Source organism: Prenolepis imparis, unplaced genomic scaffold (assembly GCF_030444845.1).
Source record: "Prenolepis imparis isolate NDT839.2.m4 unplaced genomic scaffold, iyPreImpa1.0 SCAF_5, whole genome shotgun sequence".
In the NCBI taxonomy this organism is placed as follows: Eukaryota; Metazoa; Arthropoda; class Insecta; order Hymenoptera; family Formicidae; genus Prenolepis; species Prenolepis imparis.
The window spans coordinates 4212890-4229029 of NW_028141163.1; the positions used below are offsets into that span (position 1 = coordinate 4212890).

General features: G+C 36.1%; 1 protein-coding gene across 1 annotated transcript; it reads left to right on the forward strand.

Moving 5' to 3' along the window:
* Positions 1-600: 600 nt before the first annotated feature.
* Positions 601-15773, forward strand: LOC145936384 (protein PTHB1-like). Its single transcript, XM_083038568.1, has 12 exons — positions 601-959; positions 1633-1721; positions 6244-6508; positions 7075-7325; positions 7590-7720; positions 9814-9991; positions 10164-10409; positions 10729-10971; positions 12324-12607; positions 13176-13346; positions 14821-14958; positions 15486-15773. The coding sequence occupies exons 1-12, from the start codon at positions 685-687 to the stop codon at positions 15720-15722; spliced, it is 2508 nt and encodes an 835-aa protein (XP_082894694.1). The 5' UTR covers positions 601-684; the 3' UTR covers positions 15723-15773.
* The last annotated feature ends 367 nt before the right edge of the window (positions 15774-16140 follow it).

Below are 16140 nucleotides of genomic sequence, written 5' to 3' on the forward strand. Positions count from 1 at the left end.
TTTCATTTTTTATACAGTGTGTTATACAGCGTGTTATTATATGTATATTATAAAATATCTATATAATAAAAGTACAATATTTTAAAAAAATAGAATATATATCTCCACATAAAATTATTTCCCTCCCCAAAAAATTAGTTTCATAATAATATCTATATAAGCATATATTGATATATACTTATTAATTTATATAAATATCTAACTCTACTTACAATTAGTGATATCTGCAATACAAAATAAAATAAAATAAGGCTCCCTATCTCTGGAGCTATTAAAAATACTCTAGATTACAAATATTCCAAGTTTTTTATAAAATTATAGCACGATTATTAAGCAAATGTAGTAATCCTGTAAAACATCTGTAAGCTGTTCTACGAAGTGTCGTGCGCGCCTGTGCAACAATTTCAATCGCTAATACGATACGTAATACCCAAACATTTTCTCAAAAAAATGTATCTTCGATACTTAATACGATAATGCGGAGTTGCACCGCGATTTAGTTATGCATATTTGATTAGCTTTAGCCTCGATAAACTCTGCCTATATAATCGACGACTGTGTTGTGGCGGCACGACGTCATAGCAACCCGCCCTAGCCGGCTTAAGACAAAGCCCCGGTCAGTAGTCGTAAATAAATGCACTCTCGTGTGTCGCGATGCCGAAATCTTGAATTCGACCCCGGGAAATGTCATTGTTTAAGACAAAAGAGTGGTGGAGAACGCAGTGTGGAGTGAACGAGCCCTTCGACAGGCGCAGCCTGTTGGTCGCACCGTTGTTCGGAGCCGACCTGAAAGACATTATCATCGTCGGCAGCCACAGCGGATACCTGCGGATATACAGCCCGTCATCGCAATGGATAGACGAGACGAAATTGCCGAGCGGCTGCAAATCCACGGATTTGATCATCGAAATGCAAATCGGCGACTGTATCGTCGATATGAAGATGGGAAAATTTGTCTCGTAAGTGAGATCGCGATGCTTGCAAAGTGAAAGAATTATTGGCCTCATGAAAACTGAATTATTGCACGTTTTTAATTCAAAAATGCATTTCGTAATGAAGATTTGCGAAAGTTAGAGCAATCATTTCAAGAGATTAAAATTAATTGATGCAAAGAAAAATTACTCAAACTTTATCTAAAAATCATATCAAATGAAAAGAAAAATTGAGATAAATAGTGAAAAAATATAATACAATAAATAAGAAATATATAATCATCGTATGAAATGATACATGATTTGATCTTTTATGTATAACTGCGAATAAAATTAATAATATATTAAATAGATGCTAAAAATAAAAATATGAAGAGATTAATTTGTTTTTAAAGTTTTAAATCATTTCATATAAATAAGATAATGTGTAAACTTTCTATATATTTAGTCTACGATTTATCTTATAGTAGTTTTCCCACCCAACAGAGAATCTAGTATTGAAATATATTTGAATATTTATTCTATAAATATTTTATATATTATTCTATATATTTATATCTATAAATATTTTTCGTTAATTATACTTATTGTGTCTGTATTTAGATACATCACGATCGAATATCTTCTATCTTTAGCTAATCTACTTTATAATTAATATTCCTTCAAGTACTGTGTTTTTACTAAAATCGATCTGTTTCAGAGGCTCGCAAGATACCCGACTCGCGATTTTGACATCAACAAAACTCATCATTTACAGCATTGTTTTGAATCAGGGCTCTGTCGAACATGGTTTGTAACGCAACATGACATCATATTAAGTTCTGAAGCAACAAATTAAAATGCACCTTGATACATCCATTTTTTACCAGCTGTCTATTCCATCTTTCTGACTAATTTGACAGATTTTATAGACAGTTCTTTTATCGGCTTTAACTTGAAATGCATTACACAAATTACATTTAATGAAAACAGAGAAGATTATGGTTTCTGAAAATTTATGCTCGCCGTTGAAATTTTTCTTTTATTTGGATTCTAAAATCACAATATGCGCCGAAATATTAATTTTAACGACAATCATTAATTAATTATATGTGATAAGACAATCCTCGAAAGAGAAGCAGCAGAATTAACAAGATCAAGTAATCAAGTGAGACCCTCGCGCGAAAGGACTGAAATTTTCACGATGTCTAATCTTAGAATAGTCTATCAATTAGAATTTATCAAAGTTCTGCATAGAGATTAAATACATGTCCACGTAGATGAAATATAGACACGTGAATCGTTACAAATTTTTTTCATTTTATGATATAAAATGCCTTAGTATCTTACAATTAGTATCTTTGCCCTAGTATCTTTATTTTTATTATCATTATTACTAATATTACTGTTATTATTACAATTATTATTAATTGTAAATAATCATAATTAATTTAATTCACTATTATTAGTTATTATTAGTTAATTAATAATTATTATTAACATCATATTGCAGATCCCATTAATATATTACATTTATTAATATATTATCACTGTGTAATTATTTTTATCGTTATCTCGTTATTATACATTATTATGACTACTATATTATAAATTTTAGGTATAAGATGATTTGTCTAAGGAGAGAACGCGTGAGATTATTTTTCTGTTGGGTTTTTTGAAGAACTCGCAGGACCCGAGGCAAATATCTTGCGAGAGAGCCGGTCTTGGATCCATGTAGATAAAATGACCGCGAGCGCTGCGCGCCGCTAACGAGTCGCGCAACGTTACGCATCACGAGAGCGCTAAATTATTCGCGCGCGCGAATAATTCTCGGCAGCGAAATATATAGAAATGTCGCGGGCACAGCAGTATCTCGCGATGCGTCGATGCCTATTACGACAGAACGATTTTCGTCCGACGGAGTATGTCGTCACACAAGTCGTAAAACCGATATCGCGAAGCGATATCGTATTTTTTTGCAACAACGTGTTACGTGCGCGACGATGATATAAGAATTAATAAGAAAGATCATCGAGAGGCTGTCATTGTCTGCTGTAAAATTTGTAGAATGATAAAGACAAAAGATTGTTTAAACAGATGGTAATATCGTTCATCGTGTCGATATGTTACGCGAAATTAAATCTGTATTACGAGAGTATTGCGTGTTAATCTTCAATATTCTGTAAAAAGATCATCTGCTCCGCTAGACGAAAGATAATTTTGGATTTGCAGATTTTAAGATATATCTCAAATATGCAGAGCACACCTAATTTAATGTGAAACTCATCGTTTAATCTAATTGCCCTATTTTGTTACAGCAATTATATATTATAATTTTTAACTACAATTAGAATTTTTATATTACATCGATCGATCGATCTTTCTGATCCATATTGACATTCGATATTGTAATCGCTCAATTCCTCGTCAGATATAATTGTCCTATTTTGCTGCAGCAATTATATATAATTATCTACTAATTTATTTAATTTTCAACTACAATTAGAATTTTTATGTTACATCGATCGATCGATCTTTCTCATCCATATTGACATTCGATATGTAAGGCTAAATGTAACCGCTCGATTCCTTGTTATTAGTTATAATATTGTACATGAGCGTCATATGTGAAACGAAATTGATTATTAAACGATCGTATTTAATGCTAAACATGAAATATAAATACAAACTCTACATGTTTATGCCGTCTGTTTGATATCGCGTATCAAAATGCGAAGAGAAACGCGTCGCGCAGTCTCGTGCTCATTTACGATCGCGGATCGATTGAAAATCTCTATTACACTTCATCGCAACACGTCTGTTTTTCTCTTTTCTTTACAGTTATTTATGTACTAATACTGGGAGACTTTTAATGTTTTACAATCTGCTCGATAAGACTATTTTTTTGAGTGATTTGAAATAAAAATGTCTCTGAACGATCTAGAAAAAAAAGACAGATCAGACAAATTTCATCTTATAACGCCATATGTAAGAAATATTTACCGATTAATAGTAACGATTTACGCAGTTTCACACGCGACGCGGAAAAATTATATAACAGCCGCAAAGAAATATAGATCGTGATAATGTTGATCATTGATAAACTTACACAAATCGTGTCTATAATATACAATATGTGGCAATGTGTATTGTAAAATATATAATAATCTGTTACGGCTTAAAAAATAATTTTTACATTACTACATTATTTCATAAAAAAATATCTAAAAAAATATCATGCTTTATAGTGTGATAATTTGCATATTCTCCGCATGTACTTTATGAAAACTCGACGTTTTCTCCGTAAAAAATCTCGCCTTTCACTATTTTCATCGCTAATAAAATAAAATAAAATAAAATAATTATATTATTGATATTAATTAATTAATTAAAATAAAATTATAGGTATGAATACATATTTTTTTATAATTAAAATGACAAAGTATTTATCGATCAAAATGACCGGTTTGATCGTTCCGTGTTAAGGCTGCGTATCTCGCGCTATGATCCGGGATCGAGAGAGGCGCCTGGAGCTAATATCTCGTTAAATCCAACCGATATTAGATGCTAGCAACAACAACACACGATCGTCCAACGTTTCGTAATAACTCGCGAGCGCCGTTACGTCGGCGCGCATATTATATTATATCTCTCTCTCTCTTTCGAGCGATTCCTCGCCCTCTGGACGGGCGTGGAACGGAAAGCGAGTACACCGATTATCTCTTCCTCGCGATGAAAGAAAAAAAAAACCGTCCGCGTCGATTCCCGTTCCGTTCCGATTGCACGCACTCGCGGAGAGAACGCAAATTGCTCGCGAGTTGTTTTCGCGTGCGCGTAAATTATTAATAATTGCGACCTATCCGTGATTGACATCTTTCGCGAGATCGCGTTGAAGACAAGCAACGAGTCACGCCTACTTCCTCCACGACATCACGTAGGCGCCACCGAGATTCTTACAACGTCCTTCTCATTCTCGCGAGAAACGAAAATCATTAAGCGATATAATTGTTTATCGCTCACTTTGTTTAAAAATAAAATTATCTCCTCCACTAAAATTTTAATATTTAATATTTTTAATTTCCTTCTTATGCTTTCTTTTCTTTTTTATACAGAATTTTCAAATAAAAGAGACAAATCGACTTCTAGTTAATTCAATAAGAATCTTTATAAAATTATTACTTTTATAAAATAAAAATTTACAAGAATAATACTCATAATAATTAATACCTTTAATTCCCCCCCCCCCTCTCTCTCTCTCTTTTCTCTGCACACGCTATTTGAGTCAAGAAATCGTGTTTATCCTGCTCTCACCTTTTTTCTCGCTCGCTCGTTATAACGTTGACGTCTTGATATATGTAATACGCAAATCACTGATCACTCTCGTCTGGACGCTGAAACGCGGCCACGATGAATTGCGGCCTGACCTATATACGGACAGGAATCACGATTGTTCGCCGGCTCGAGCCGTTTGTCTAACGCTGCCCGAGCTCGCACATCAATCTCGCGTATTTATTTCCTCGATTAACTGCAACGTATGTGTCTACGAACGCACATAATGTTGGCCTGATTTAATGTCGAAATAAAATGCGCAGCAATTCTCGTCCGCGTTGACAAGTCTCGTCCTTGCGATTAGAGAAATCCGAGAGATATTTCTTCTCGAATGAATAAACTATGCAATAAATAAATTCTTCCAGTGATTTATCGTTTGATGAAAGGCGAGATTAATAAAAGAATCTCTAATAAAGAGATTGTTATAGTGTATAAGGACAAATAAAATTTTCGTGTTACGAAAATTTGTTGCAGAAATCTCCAAATTGATCGAATAAACATGGACATAGATGGAATAAAAGAGAATAAATCGTAAAAATCATATAATGAATGTTTATCATGACGTGTTAAGATCTTTATAAAATATGCGCTACGTGATATATTAATTATTGCATCATCAATCGGTCGAACCATCTTTGGCGAAAGTAGGACAAGACATGCTATTGCATCGCTTCACTCTCGAACGATCGACACAGAATTTTGCGTTTCAATAAATAAAACAGAATCGTTTTACATCATCGATACTATGAGATCAAAATCTAAGAAACAATTTAAAACTCCGAAAAATCCGATAATTTTTTCATTCGTTTTTTTAAAAATATAATTATAATAAATTACAAAAAAGTAGAATAAACGTACCAACTCAATCAGAGAGAAAGAGAGAAAAAGGAAGATTTAAAAATGTTTTAAAATTAATTTTATGATTAAGATTTTTGATATAAATTTTAATTTAAGCTGTTCAGAAATTGTCAATTTAATTGCTATCGTTACGTTCTCTTTACAGGAGATCGTTGCGATCTGGAAGCCGTTTACGAGCATTTGCTGTCGCGATTTCCGGTGTCTTTGACGACGGGCCCGTTCGGCGGCGTGCGGGGTCGGGACTTCCTCTGCGTCCAGTGTCTGGACAGTACGCTTCTCTTTTACGAACAGGAGACTCCCACCTTCAGCCTGGTTCTTGGGAATCGGTTGCTGCCGGAGCCGATTGTCTACGTTTCGCGGAACGACGTCTTCGTGACGTCGAGCTCCTCGTGGAGCCTCGAATGCTACAGGCAGGTGTTCCACCCGTAACGCGTTTTTCCGAGTAGTCTGTCAATGAACACCTGCCGGTGTATAGAGAGATAACGTGGCCGCGATGTATCAGATTGCGGCCTCGTCTTTCGGGATCATGAGCCGAGAGGACGAATGAAAAGATATATGGCACTGTCATTAGAGTCTCGCAACAGTGTGATGAGAGAAACATTCCTAATTAGCCAGATATATAAAGATCGCTTGTAAAGACTCGATGTATAAAAAGGAATATAATTATCATGTTTTTAAAAATAATTTCTAATTATTTAAGGAGTCTCCAATTCTGATTCAGTGCGTTTTGTGTACATTATAGCAAATGAAATTAATGTGGATAATAATATTAAAAGTAAGAATCGAAGAAAAAGAGAGAAAGAAGCAAAATATCTCTCTTCAAACACACGCAGAGAAATTTGCATATATTTTTTCTCACATTCTCGTAATCTTTGACGTGTATAAATTATTATTTCATCATATCACGCGCCGCGGAAATTTAGTGTTAATAAAATAAGATTATCGCGGAGATATATTATGTGCCTGTATTTTGCAGATATAAGAGTATGGCGGAATTCGGAAGTAAGGATGATCGTTCGGAAGGACCGAAGAACCTGGAGCCGGATTGGAGTTATAATATCGGGGAAGCCGTTCTCGATATCGACACCGTTACCTTGAGCAGTTTCGAGGTCGCGATCCTCGTGCTCGGCGAAAAGAATCTCTACTGTTTAAAGGATAATTGCGTTTCCCTGAAATACGCGAAGAGGCTGGAGTACAAAGCTCTCTGCTTTCAAGCCTACGTCATAGGTACAATTGAGAATTAATTTGAAAACTTTTATAAAAAAAAATCTGCAGAAGTAGAACGAATCATCTTGTTATCGTCACTTCGATACTTTGAGGATACTTTCTTTTTTTCCTCTCCTTCTTGCGAAAAAGAAAAAAAAAGAGGAGAGAAGCGAACAAGATGGACAGAGAATCGTGCTCGTAGATGATTCTGGCTGATGCTGGGACACGTCTAATTACTTTTAACGAATAGAAAATAAGTGTGCTAATTGAGTGTGATGCTTACAGAACCGGATGGCAAGTTGATGGTGCTTGTAATTGCTGACACGAGCACCCTGATGATTTACGAGGGTACGACTCTTAAGTGGTCAGCTCAGCTACCTCTTACTCCGGTCGCCGTAACTCGAGCGCATTTTCAGGTAAGTAGTTGCATAATTCCGTAACTCTCGTGTTCTCACTTGACGCGATGCGTTTCACGATGTTATTTCGTAGAAACTATCATAACGCGTCATCGAGAAAAAGGGCTCAAAAAATTAATGCTTTTCCTTAATTTTGTCTTTTTTAAAATGGCAAATTGTGTAAGAAATAATACCTAATATTATATTTATGTTATAGTTACTGATTAGCGTTACACTAAATATTCCAAGTTTTTCGCACATTTCTTTTCAATGTGTAAAAAGAAAAAAATATAATAACGTAAATATAATATAAATATAATATAAAATATAATATACCTAAAATACATAATATATTTTAAGCAAATGACATAACTTGTATACGAATATACAATCGTAGTATACGTAGTATACTACAATCTACTACGCAACATGAAAAAGACATAAAGATAAGACATAAAGATAAGACGACTTTTTTGCGATACGCGGAGTCGACATATTTTTTTTAGAGAAAAAAAGCTTCCGCTACAGAGTTAAATTCACATTGATAACCCATTCAAAGTTTTCATCGCGCGCGCGAGTTCTATGTATTTTATTTTATCATCTCGTCCCTGGGTAAGAATAATGGAATCACGAAACAAGAATCTAACGATGACCGAAATGTTGTATCTTCCAAAGCGAATTCTGTCAATCTTCGCCTGAGATGAGAATAGATGGATATAAAAAAAAAATAATCGACCAATGGAACACTGTCCTCTTATCCTCGAATAACGATGTCGTAGGGTAATAAGAAAGAGAAATGCATGGGACAACTATGCTCTTGAGAAAGAGAGAGAAAGAGAGAGAAAGGAAACCTCGATGGCGCGCGTATCTAGCCACGATAGTCCGCAATCAGAGCCGATGACATTTGACAAAGGAACGAGCGGGACCTTCATCATATCGGTGTTCCTCTTCCGTGTCACACTATCGACACCGCCAGTCGCTGTTTCTCCGGCAACGTTGTGTCAGACTCGGATCTATCGCGTCTTTGCCATCAGAAACCGAAAGCGTAGTCTCCCTACCCTATGTTTTAAAGAAAAGAAAGAATCCTCGCCCCTCGAATTTTACGACGAAAGAAAATATTTTATTTACGATCTTATATTTTATCTTTCTATCATAAAAAATAGTGTACCTCAGCGGAATTTCTCATAGAAATATGAATGTAAATTACTGTCGATTTTTATCTGTTGGATATAGATTCACGTGAAAGACGATAATTAGATCGTTTAGATAGTGTCTGATTATTATCTTACGACCTGTTCCTTTTGTTCGTTTATGTTTAGAAATATTCGAAACCGCAAGACAGAAAAAAGAGGAAAAATGAATAAAGATAAGGGAGGAATGCAAGCGGAGATGACGATCGAGAGAAACGCATCGAGGCGATGAAAGACCGACCGGGAAAGAGGAAAAAAAATCGCAAGAGTGCAGGAAAGGACGAGAAGCCGGCAATTATCACCCTGGTTTTATCTTATCGTCCTGCCCGCAGAGCTAGCACGCCGACCAGCAAGGCTGCCATTGTTGTCTTTCCGGAGGACACATCAGAGAACGCGCGAATTGCTGGCTAATTAGCTTAATACCGAGAACTCCGCTTCGTTAATCAGCAAGTTGTCGTCGTGACAGTTGGAATCGTCCCGCGTAAACGCCTGCCGACACAGGCTTAGAGAAAAAATCAGCCTAAATCAGTCACGGAAAAGAGCGACCAGCGATTAATTCTACATCTTATCTCGCAAAAGCAAAAAGATTTAAAATTTCATACACAAAAATACATTCCAACACTGAATTTTTTAAAAATAGAAATACGATAGAATTTACAGTTAGTTCTTGATCAAATATATTCACTGCAATTTTTAATTTTCAAAGTCAGACAATTTTTTTTTGTTTGTTTGTTTGTTACGGACAAGTCTTTAATTTAGCTCTCACGTTTCTTCCGCAACTCCGCAAGATAATAACTGTGATATTACACGCAAGCTATTCCAGGTCTCTCGCGATTCTTTTTTTATCCACGGTTTCTTTGACCAATTTAGGGTTGATTTCTTCCTTTGCGACTGTAATCCGGATTTTCTTATCTCTTTTTTTAGCACTTAGACGGAGTGATCGTCGTTCTCTCCGAAGAGGGTCAGCTGGAGGCTTGCTACTTGGGCTCGGAGCCGTCGTTATTTATCGCGCCTCCTCTTCATCGACGCGGTTACGATTACGTGGCCGCCGAAGATGAACTCGTGGAGCTTCGCAAACTGGCAAAGAGAAATAAAACCTCCGGTACGTGGATAAACGTGAATCAATATACCCGTGATAACTATCATCATTGATGACGCATAAGGAATAATAATTTATAATTAAATTCCTTCGAATCGTCGCGTTTTATAATTGAATTTTATATAATTAAACTTTTATTCAAACGTTAATTATATCCTATAATTGAAATTATAAGGCAATCAACTGACCGACATCACCATGGACGCCGAGTTGATAATATCTGTGACCGTGTCTCTGGATCTGGAAGCCTGCTCGCGCGGAAATCGGGACGACTCTAAGGACGACACGGAGAGTCGTAATTTAATGTGCAAGATCACCGTAGAATTATCCACGTATACGACGTTACGCGACGTTCAGGTGTGCGTGGACGTCTCGAAGCCGTTCGTCGCCGAGAAAGATTGCCACGTTATTTCCAATCTTTGTAAGCGCGAGTCACATAAAGTTATATATTTACGACGAGGCCAAGTCTGAATAAAGCAAATAGACATTTCAGAACAAAGTTGAAAAATTATCCAAGTCGTAAAAAAAAGGACGATATATGATCAAACAATGTATAATAAATCCCATTTTTTTCTATAATAATAATACATATTACATATGCTTATTTCTCTATACTTCTTTATTTATATTTTTTTTTTTTTTTTTTTTAATCAAAACGATAAAATCGCTGGAATGTCGATGCAACTTACTCCGACTAATTTTCCCGGCCAATTAACCGAACACGCGAATGCAATGCAAAGGTGACCGACACGTTCTGCACACGAAGATCTACGCGACCGCGGATCTGCCGGCGTTGTCGTCAGACGTGAGAATCACGGCGAGCTACGAGACGGCGGAACGTGGGAGCCTGCGCGTACTTCAAAAGACGGCCCAGCTGCCCCTGAAGATGATGCTGAGGGCCTGCCCGCCCGAGAACACGTCCACCTTCACGGCGACCATCAAGTGCAGCGAGCCCCTCGTCGCTTTTAGCCAGCTGTTTCCCGGTAAATCCATCGGCACTATCGTTTATAATGTTCTCTCTTTCCCTCTCTCTCATCTCACTGTCTCGCGACCAGGGCTGCAACCGTGATAAAACTATTTTTTCGAGTCATCTCCTCGGCGAACTTTTTTTCCTCCGACTTGTATAGTAAAATTTCATTATAATGAACTTTCCGAAAATTCTTTTAATAAAATTCAGTTAATTAAAACTTTGATAAGTAAGTAAAAAAATATTACTACTGTGTAGTATAAACGTTATGAAAATTAAAATAGCTGTCGTAATGAGATTTTGGTTCTATCTGTATTTATTATGTGAGTGAGAGATATATCGCGATTTAGTTTTACGCGCGTGATTATAAAATTGTATATTTTAAAATTTCCTTTTAAAGGACGAAATATTGTGCATAACATACAAATGCATAAGCCGTAATGTTGCAATTATATTTTTGATGCAATAAAAATGCGCGAGTAATTTAAAATTTCATATGCGCAATTTATAAAGATAAAATCCCACGAATATCATTTATCAAAAAGAGATCGATCGATTTATTTTAGAACGACTCTTATATTTCGCGCCTTTTACGATATCGCCCTGTTGGTCCCACGCAATCGCCGTAAAAGAATTCCCTAAAAAGTCACGAATCTTTTTTACTCCCGCTGCCTCGGTGTTTCGCCCCGCTGTTCTCCGTCGGAAATTACGGGCCAGGAAATTGTGGCTAGAGAATTAGGATGTCTCGTTTGCGAACGGCGATATTAAAGAATCCAGTCTCTCTTCTTTCTCTCTCTCGTCCGAAGACTTTAAATGCGCGGACCCTTGGCCCACCTAATACGATAATCAGACGTCGCACGGGCCCCGGGAATCTTACCCGGACCTCTTCAATCACGGCGCATTTTCTTCCTTTTATCGGCCACTCGACTTTAAGCCTCGCATACCTGGTAGATTCGTAATTTAAAGTCGGTAAAATTCTCGTTAAGTGAATTCCTTCCCTCCCCTGCGACCGTTCAGGATCAAAAAATATCAATCATAAAAATGTCAACGACGTCCTCTCTCCAGTTTCAATATGTCAAATATGAAATATAAAGACTGTTCTGGAATATCCAATTATAATTTTAATTGCAAACTTTTTCTAGAATTTAGAATCAATTTTTTTTTAATTTCAAGAAAGATTAATGTTTGTTGCATCTTTTTAACATTTACTTGTCAAGTATGCACATACCTTGAAACATTAAATAAATATTGTTAAAAAATTCAAGTTTGCTTAAACATCTGTAACTGAGCAGTGAGATTTTCTATCTAATTGTTTTCCAAAAAATTAACTGGCGAAAAAAAGTCGTAATTTACAATAATTCTTTGTAGAATTTACAGGAGACACGCAGAGGCAAAATTTGAATGCGCTCGGTTTGCAACATGTGCAAACTAATAGCGTGGTGACAATCATTTCCGGTTCTACCAGCAACCGATATCGAGTGCAAACGAACGACGGACTCGCGATGGCCTTGGTGATTCAGCAGTTGGTGAATAGACTCAAAGACAAGGCCACCGGAAACTTTACGACCACCATCGCGCAAAACCACATACAGCTGGTCCAATCGCAGATGGAGGCTCACTTTCGTAGCCGCCAAGAGGCTGATAGAATCGCGGTAATTCATTTAAATGAGAGTTTAATGCAAATTGCATCTAATCTAGATATGCGAACGAGCTTGATTAAAGAAATGCATTCGTATTTTTATATTTTTCAGACGAGATTTTTATTATATTTTTCTTTCGAAGTCGTGTACTCTTATCAATGCTAACATTTTTATCTTATTATTTATTATCTTATTTATTATTTTCCCTTTCTCACTTTTTTATTAATACTTTAATTTCTATTTTATTTTTGACTGTACAACAAATATGAGAAACGTTAATAAAATTAAAAAATTTCCGCACAATTACATATATATTGATATTAGATTTCGCGAAAGAATATATACGCGAATTCTAAAAATTTATTTATTTATCTCTACTTCTCTCTTTCTCTCCTTTTCTTGAAAGCTCGTGCTTTCTTCGCTGCCGTAAGATTTATAAGAAACGCTTCTCTCGCAATCACGACGACGACGATGACGACGTCGGCGGCGTCCGATTCATTAACCTCGCCGTCGCCGTCGATTAATTACCCCCGTCCCTCTCCTTCTCGGCTCATGTTTATTTTTTTGTTCGCAAGTACAGAACGAGATCGGGCTGCTATCGACCCAGTTGAGAAACATCGAGAGGAGGCTGCTGCGCGCCATGAGGGAACGAAATACTCGATCTCTGGCCGCAACCGGGCTGCCGTTTCTCTTGGAATCGACCTATCGCGCAATCTTCGCGCTTCTGGATGATCTCGCGATCGCACGAGCGGTAATTGACCGGTATTTCTTACCCCTTATACAACCGACTCGTTATATGATCCATCTTAGTCTTTAATCATCGTTCGACCTAGATACGTCTAACGCTCGCGATCCTGATTTCGTTTTATCATAAAATTGTTAAAACAATAATTTGATCCTTATCAACAAATTTTTATAATTGTCATCATAGCCAATATAACTATTGTTGCAGTATAAATTCTCTTAAAATTATGGGAGGATTAAAATCGTCTCATACATTCTCTTAGCATTTTTTTCTAATATTTTCACAACAGAAATTCTCTAAAATTTATCGCTAAAGATAATATAAGATATTTGTGTATTTGATATTTGTGTTTTAAACAGCTAATTATATTATAATATTCATATAAATTATAAGAATATATAAATTATATATGAAGACGATATATATGAAAATTTTCATCCATTAACTTTTACATAATTTTTATCAGAAAGATGTATGAGACGAATTGTTTTGTATTTTAATACCGCAATTAAAACTGTAGCCTGAGAATTAGGAATGTATCGATATTGCTCGCAAGTTGTGCACGATAATTGGCCTGTATATAGTCGCTCCAGCTTATTATATTCATTCGATGCTGGCAGCGATGGCGAACGGCGGCCGTAATCTCGACCGTATAAAATACGCGAGAGGACCGCGATCATGATCGCGATCGATACAGTATGCTACGTTTTATCGCCCGCCGATCTGGAAGGTGGAGATCGCGGTTCGCGAAACTGTATCAACGCACCTGGATACGTTGCAACGTTGATCGTTACTCGATTCCTCTCTCGTTGCGCTCGAATAGCTTATTATTTGCGAGATTTATGGCGCTCCCGGGGAAGGAAATCCGACACGAGCCGTGTTTAGATGGATAATGAAGTGAAGGACAACAAAAAGAATTATTTTGCTGTCATCATGGACAGCTAATTTAAAACTGCGATAAATCAAGGCAAATTAAAACCAAAAATAATCGATGCATTTTTATGACTTTGTAATAAGAAATTCACTACTCTGTTGTTGAATTTCTTTTTATACAATTGAATTCTGAGGAAGTATACAATCAGAATTAATCTATGTATAATTGGCGGATGTGATCAAGAATCAAATTAAAATTAATAACTGGTAGATTGGAGAGAAAGCAGAAAGAGCGCGAGAATAATCGCTACTTCCACCGACAAAATATATTGACATAAATAAAAGTGAATTGGGGCGCAAGAATTTTTAGTTTCATTTTAGAGGTTTCTTTCTTCGAGAATTATTGTGATCTCGGTAAAGACTTTAAAAACGCTATAAATTATTTTTAAAAAATTAAAAACCCGAAAATTCGTCAAAATAACCAGTGTCGATTTCTGATCCAGATTTCAACTCGCCATCAGAGAATAGTATAGACAGAACGATGATGTGTGTTATCTGTCAGTGTTCGTTTGACGTAACGCGAGACGCGATAATTGGGCTGTTGCAGGAACGAGAACGCACCGGCCACGGTCTGCGGTGTGCTGTGAGGTTACTGCTCCTGCTGTTGCGGCTCAATGTAAACGATGATAAGTACACGATGCTCGAAGCCGCGATCGGATTCGAGCCGCAGCTGCGCGATGAACTCGTAAGTACATGCTATCGGTCAATCTTTCCGCTTTAAAGCGGAAAAGGATTCACATTAGACACATATGTCTAACAAGTAATTTTAATGAGAAAAATCTATTATTAAAAAAATTTTCAATATACATGTTTAATTTATTTCTGTTCATTCTGATGCCATATATTTCTAAATTGTATATATATAGATATTATAAAAATATATTTAGAAAATATTAATTATAATAATATATTTAATAATATATATTAATAAAATATATAAAATAAATATATATTAATAATGTATTTAAAATATACGTATGTAAACATACAATTTAAGATAAAATCACATATTTTGCATGTAATTAAATATACGAACGCAGAGATATTTTTTTTCTGTCCAACTATAAATATAAAGTTAGATTGATCAATGTTCGCTATCACATCGTAGCGAGATCTTGTTATCGTTGTCGCGCGCGTTTAATTGACCGTGTCGCTACATTCCCCTCTATACTATTTCGTTTCCGATAAACATACGATCGATCGATTTCACAGGACTGGGAAGAGATCGCCGATCTTAGTCTGAGCGTTTTCCTACGATCTACATCTAGAAAATCCACCGGCCATCTAGATACGAAACCTACGACGTTGAACAAGATGACATCCGCCAAAGAATTCGCAAAGTTAAAGAAGCGTCTGATTCACGCGATCGAACGTCTCGATAGCTATCGTGAATCTATCGATATTGCCGAAAACGAACCATTAGAAGCTGGCGATCGCGCTTCTTCCTAAACATGTCATATTCTAATTTATTACTGTAAATGCTGTAAGTAAAAATAAAAAGTGAACATCTCATAATAGCATAAGCCACATTATATCCTGACACAAAATCTCTTTTTTTCAAAGAGAACTTGAACGAGATATATAAAATTCCAATTTAAAAAAAAGACAGCTATTTTAATGCGTTTTGTGGTATTTTTTTCATTTTAATAAGAGAGGTGGAATGTGGAATTTTGAATGCAAAAAAGTAGAATTTAGAATTTAATTTTCAAAAAAAAAAACCATCGACATCATGATTGATCGCTTCATCATCCTTGCGCATATATGTCAGACAGATGTATATGTATATGCGCTTTGATTGCACATAATACGTATCGATACGCAGGTGCGACGCACGCGTATATTATGCATGGACACGTCAAGTCGAACG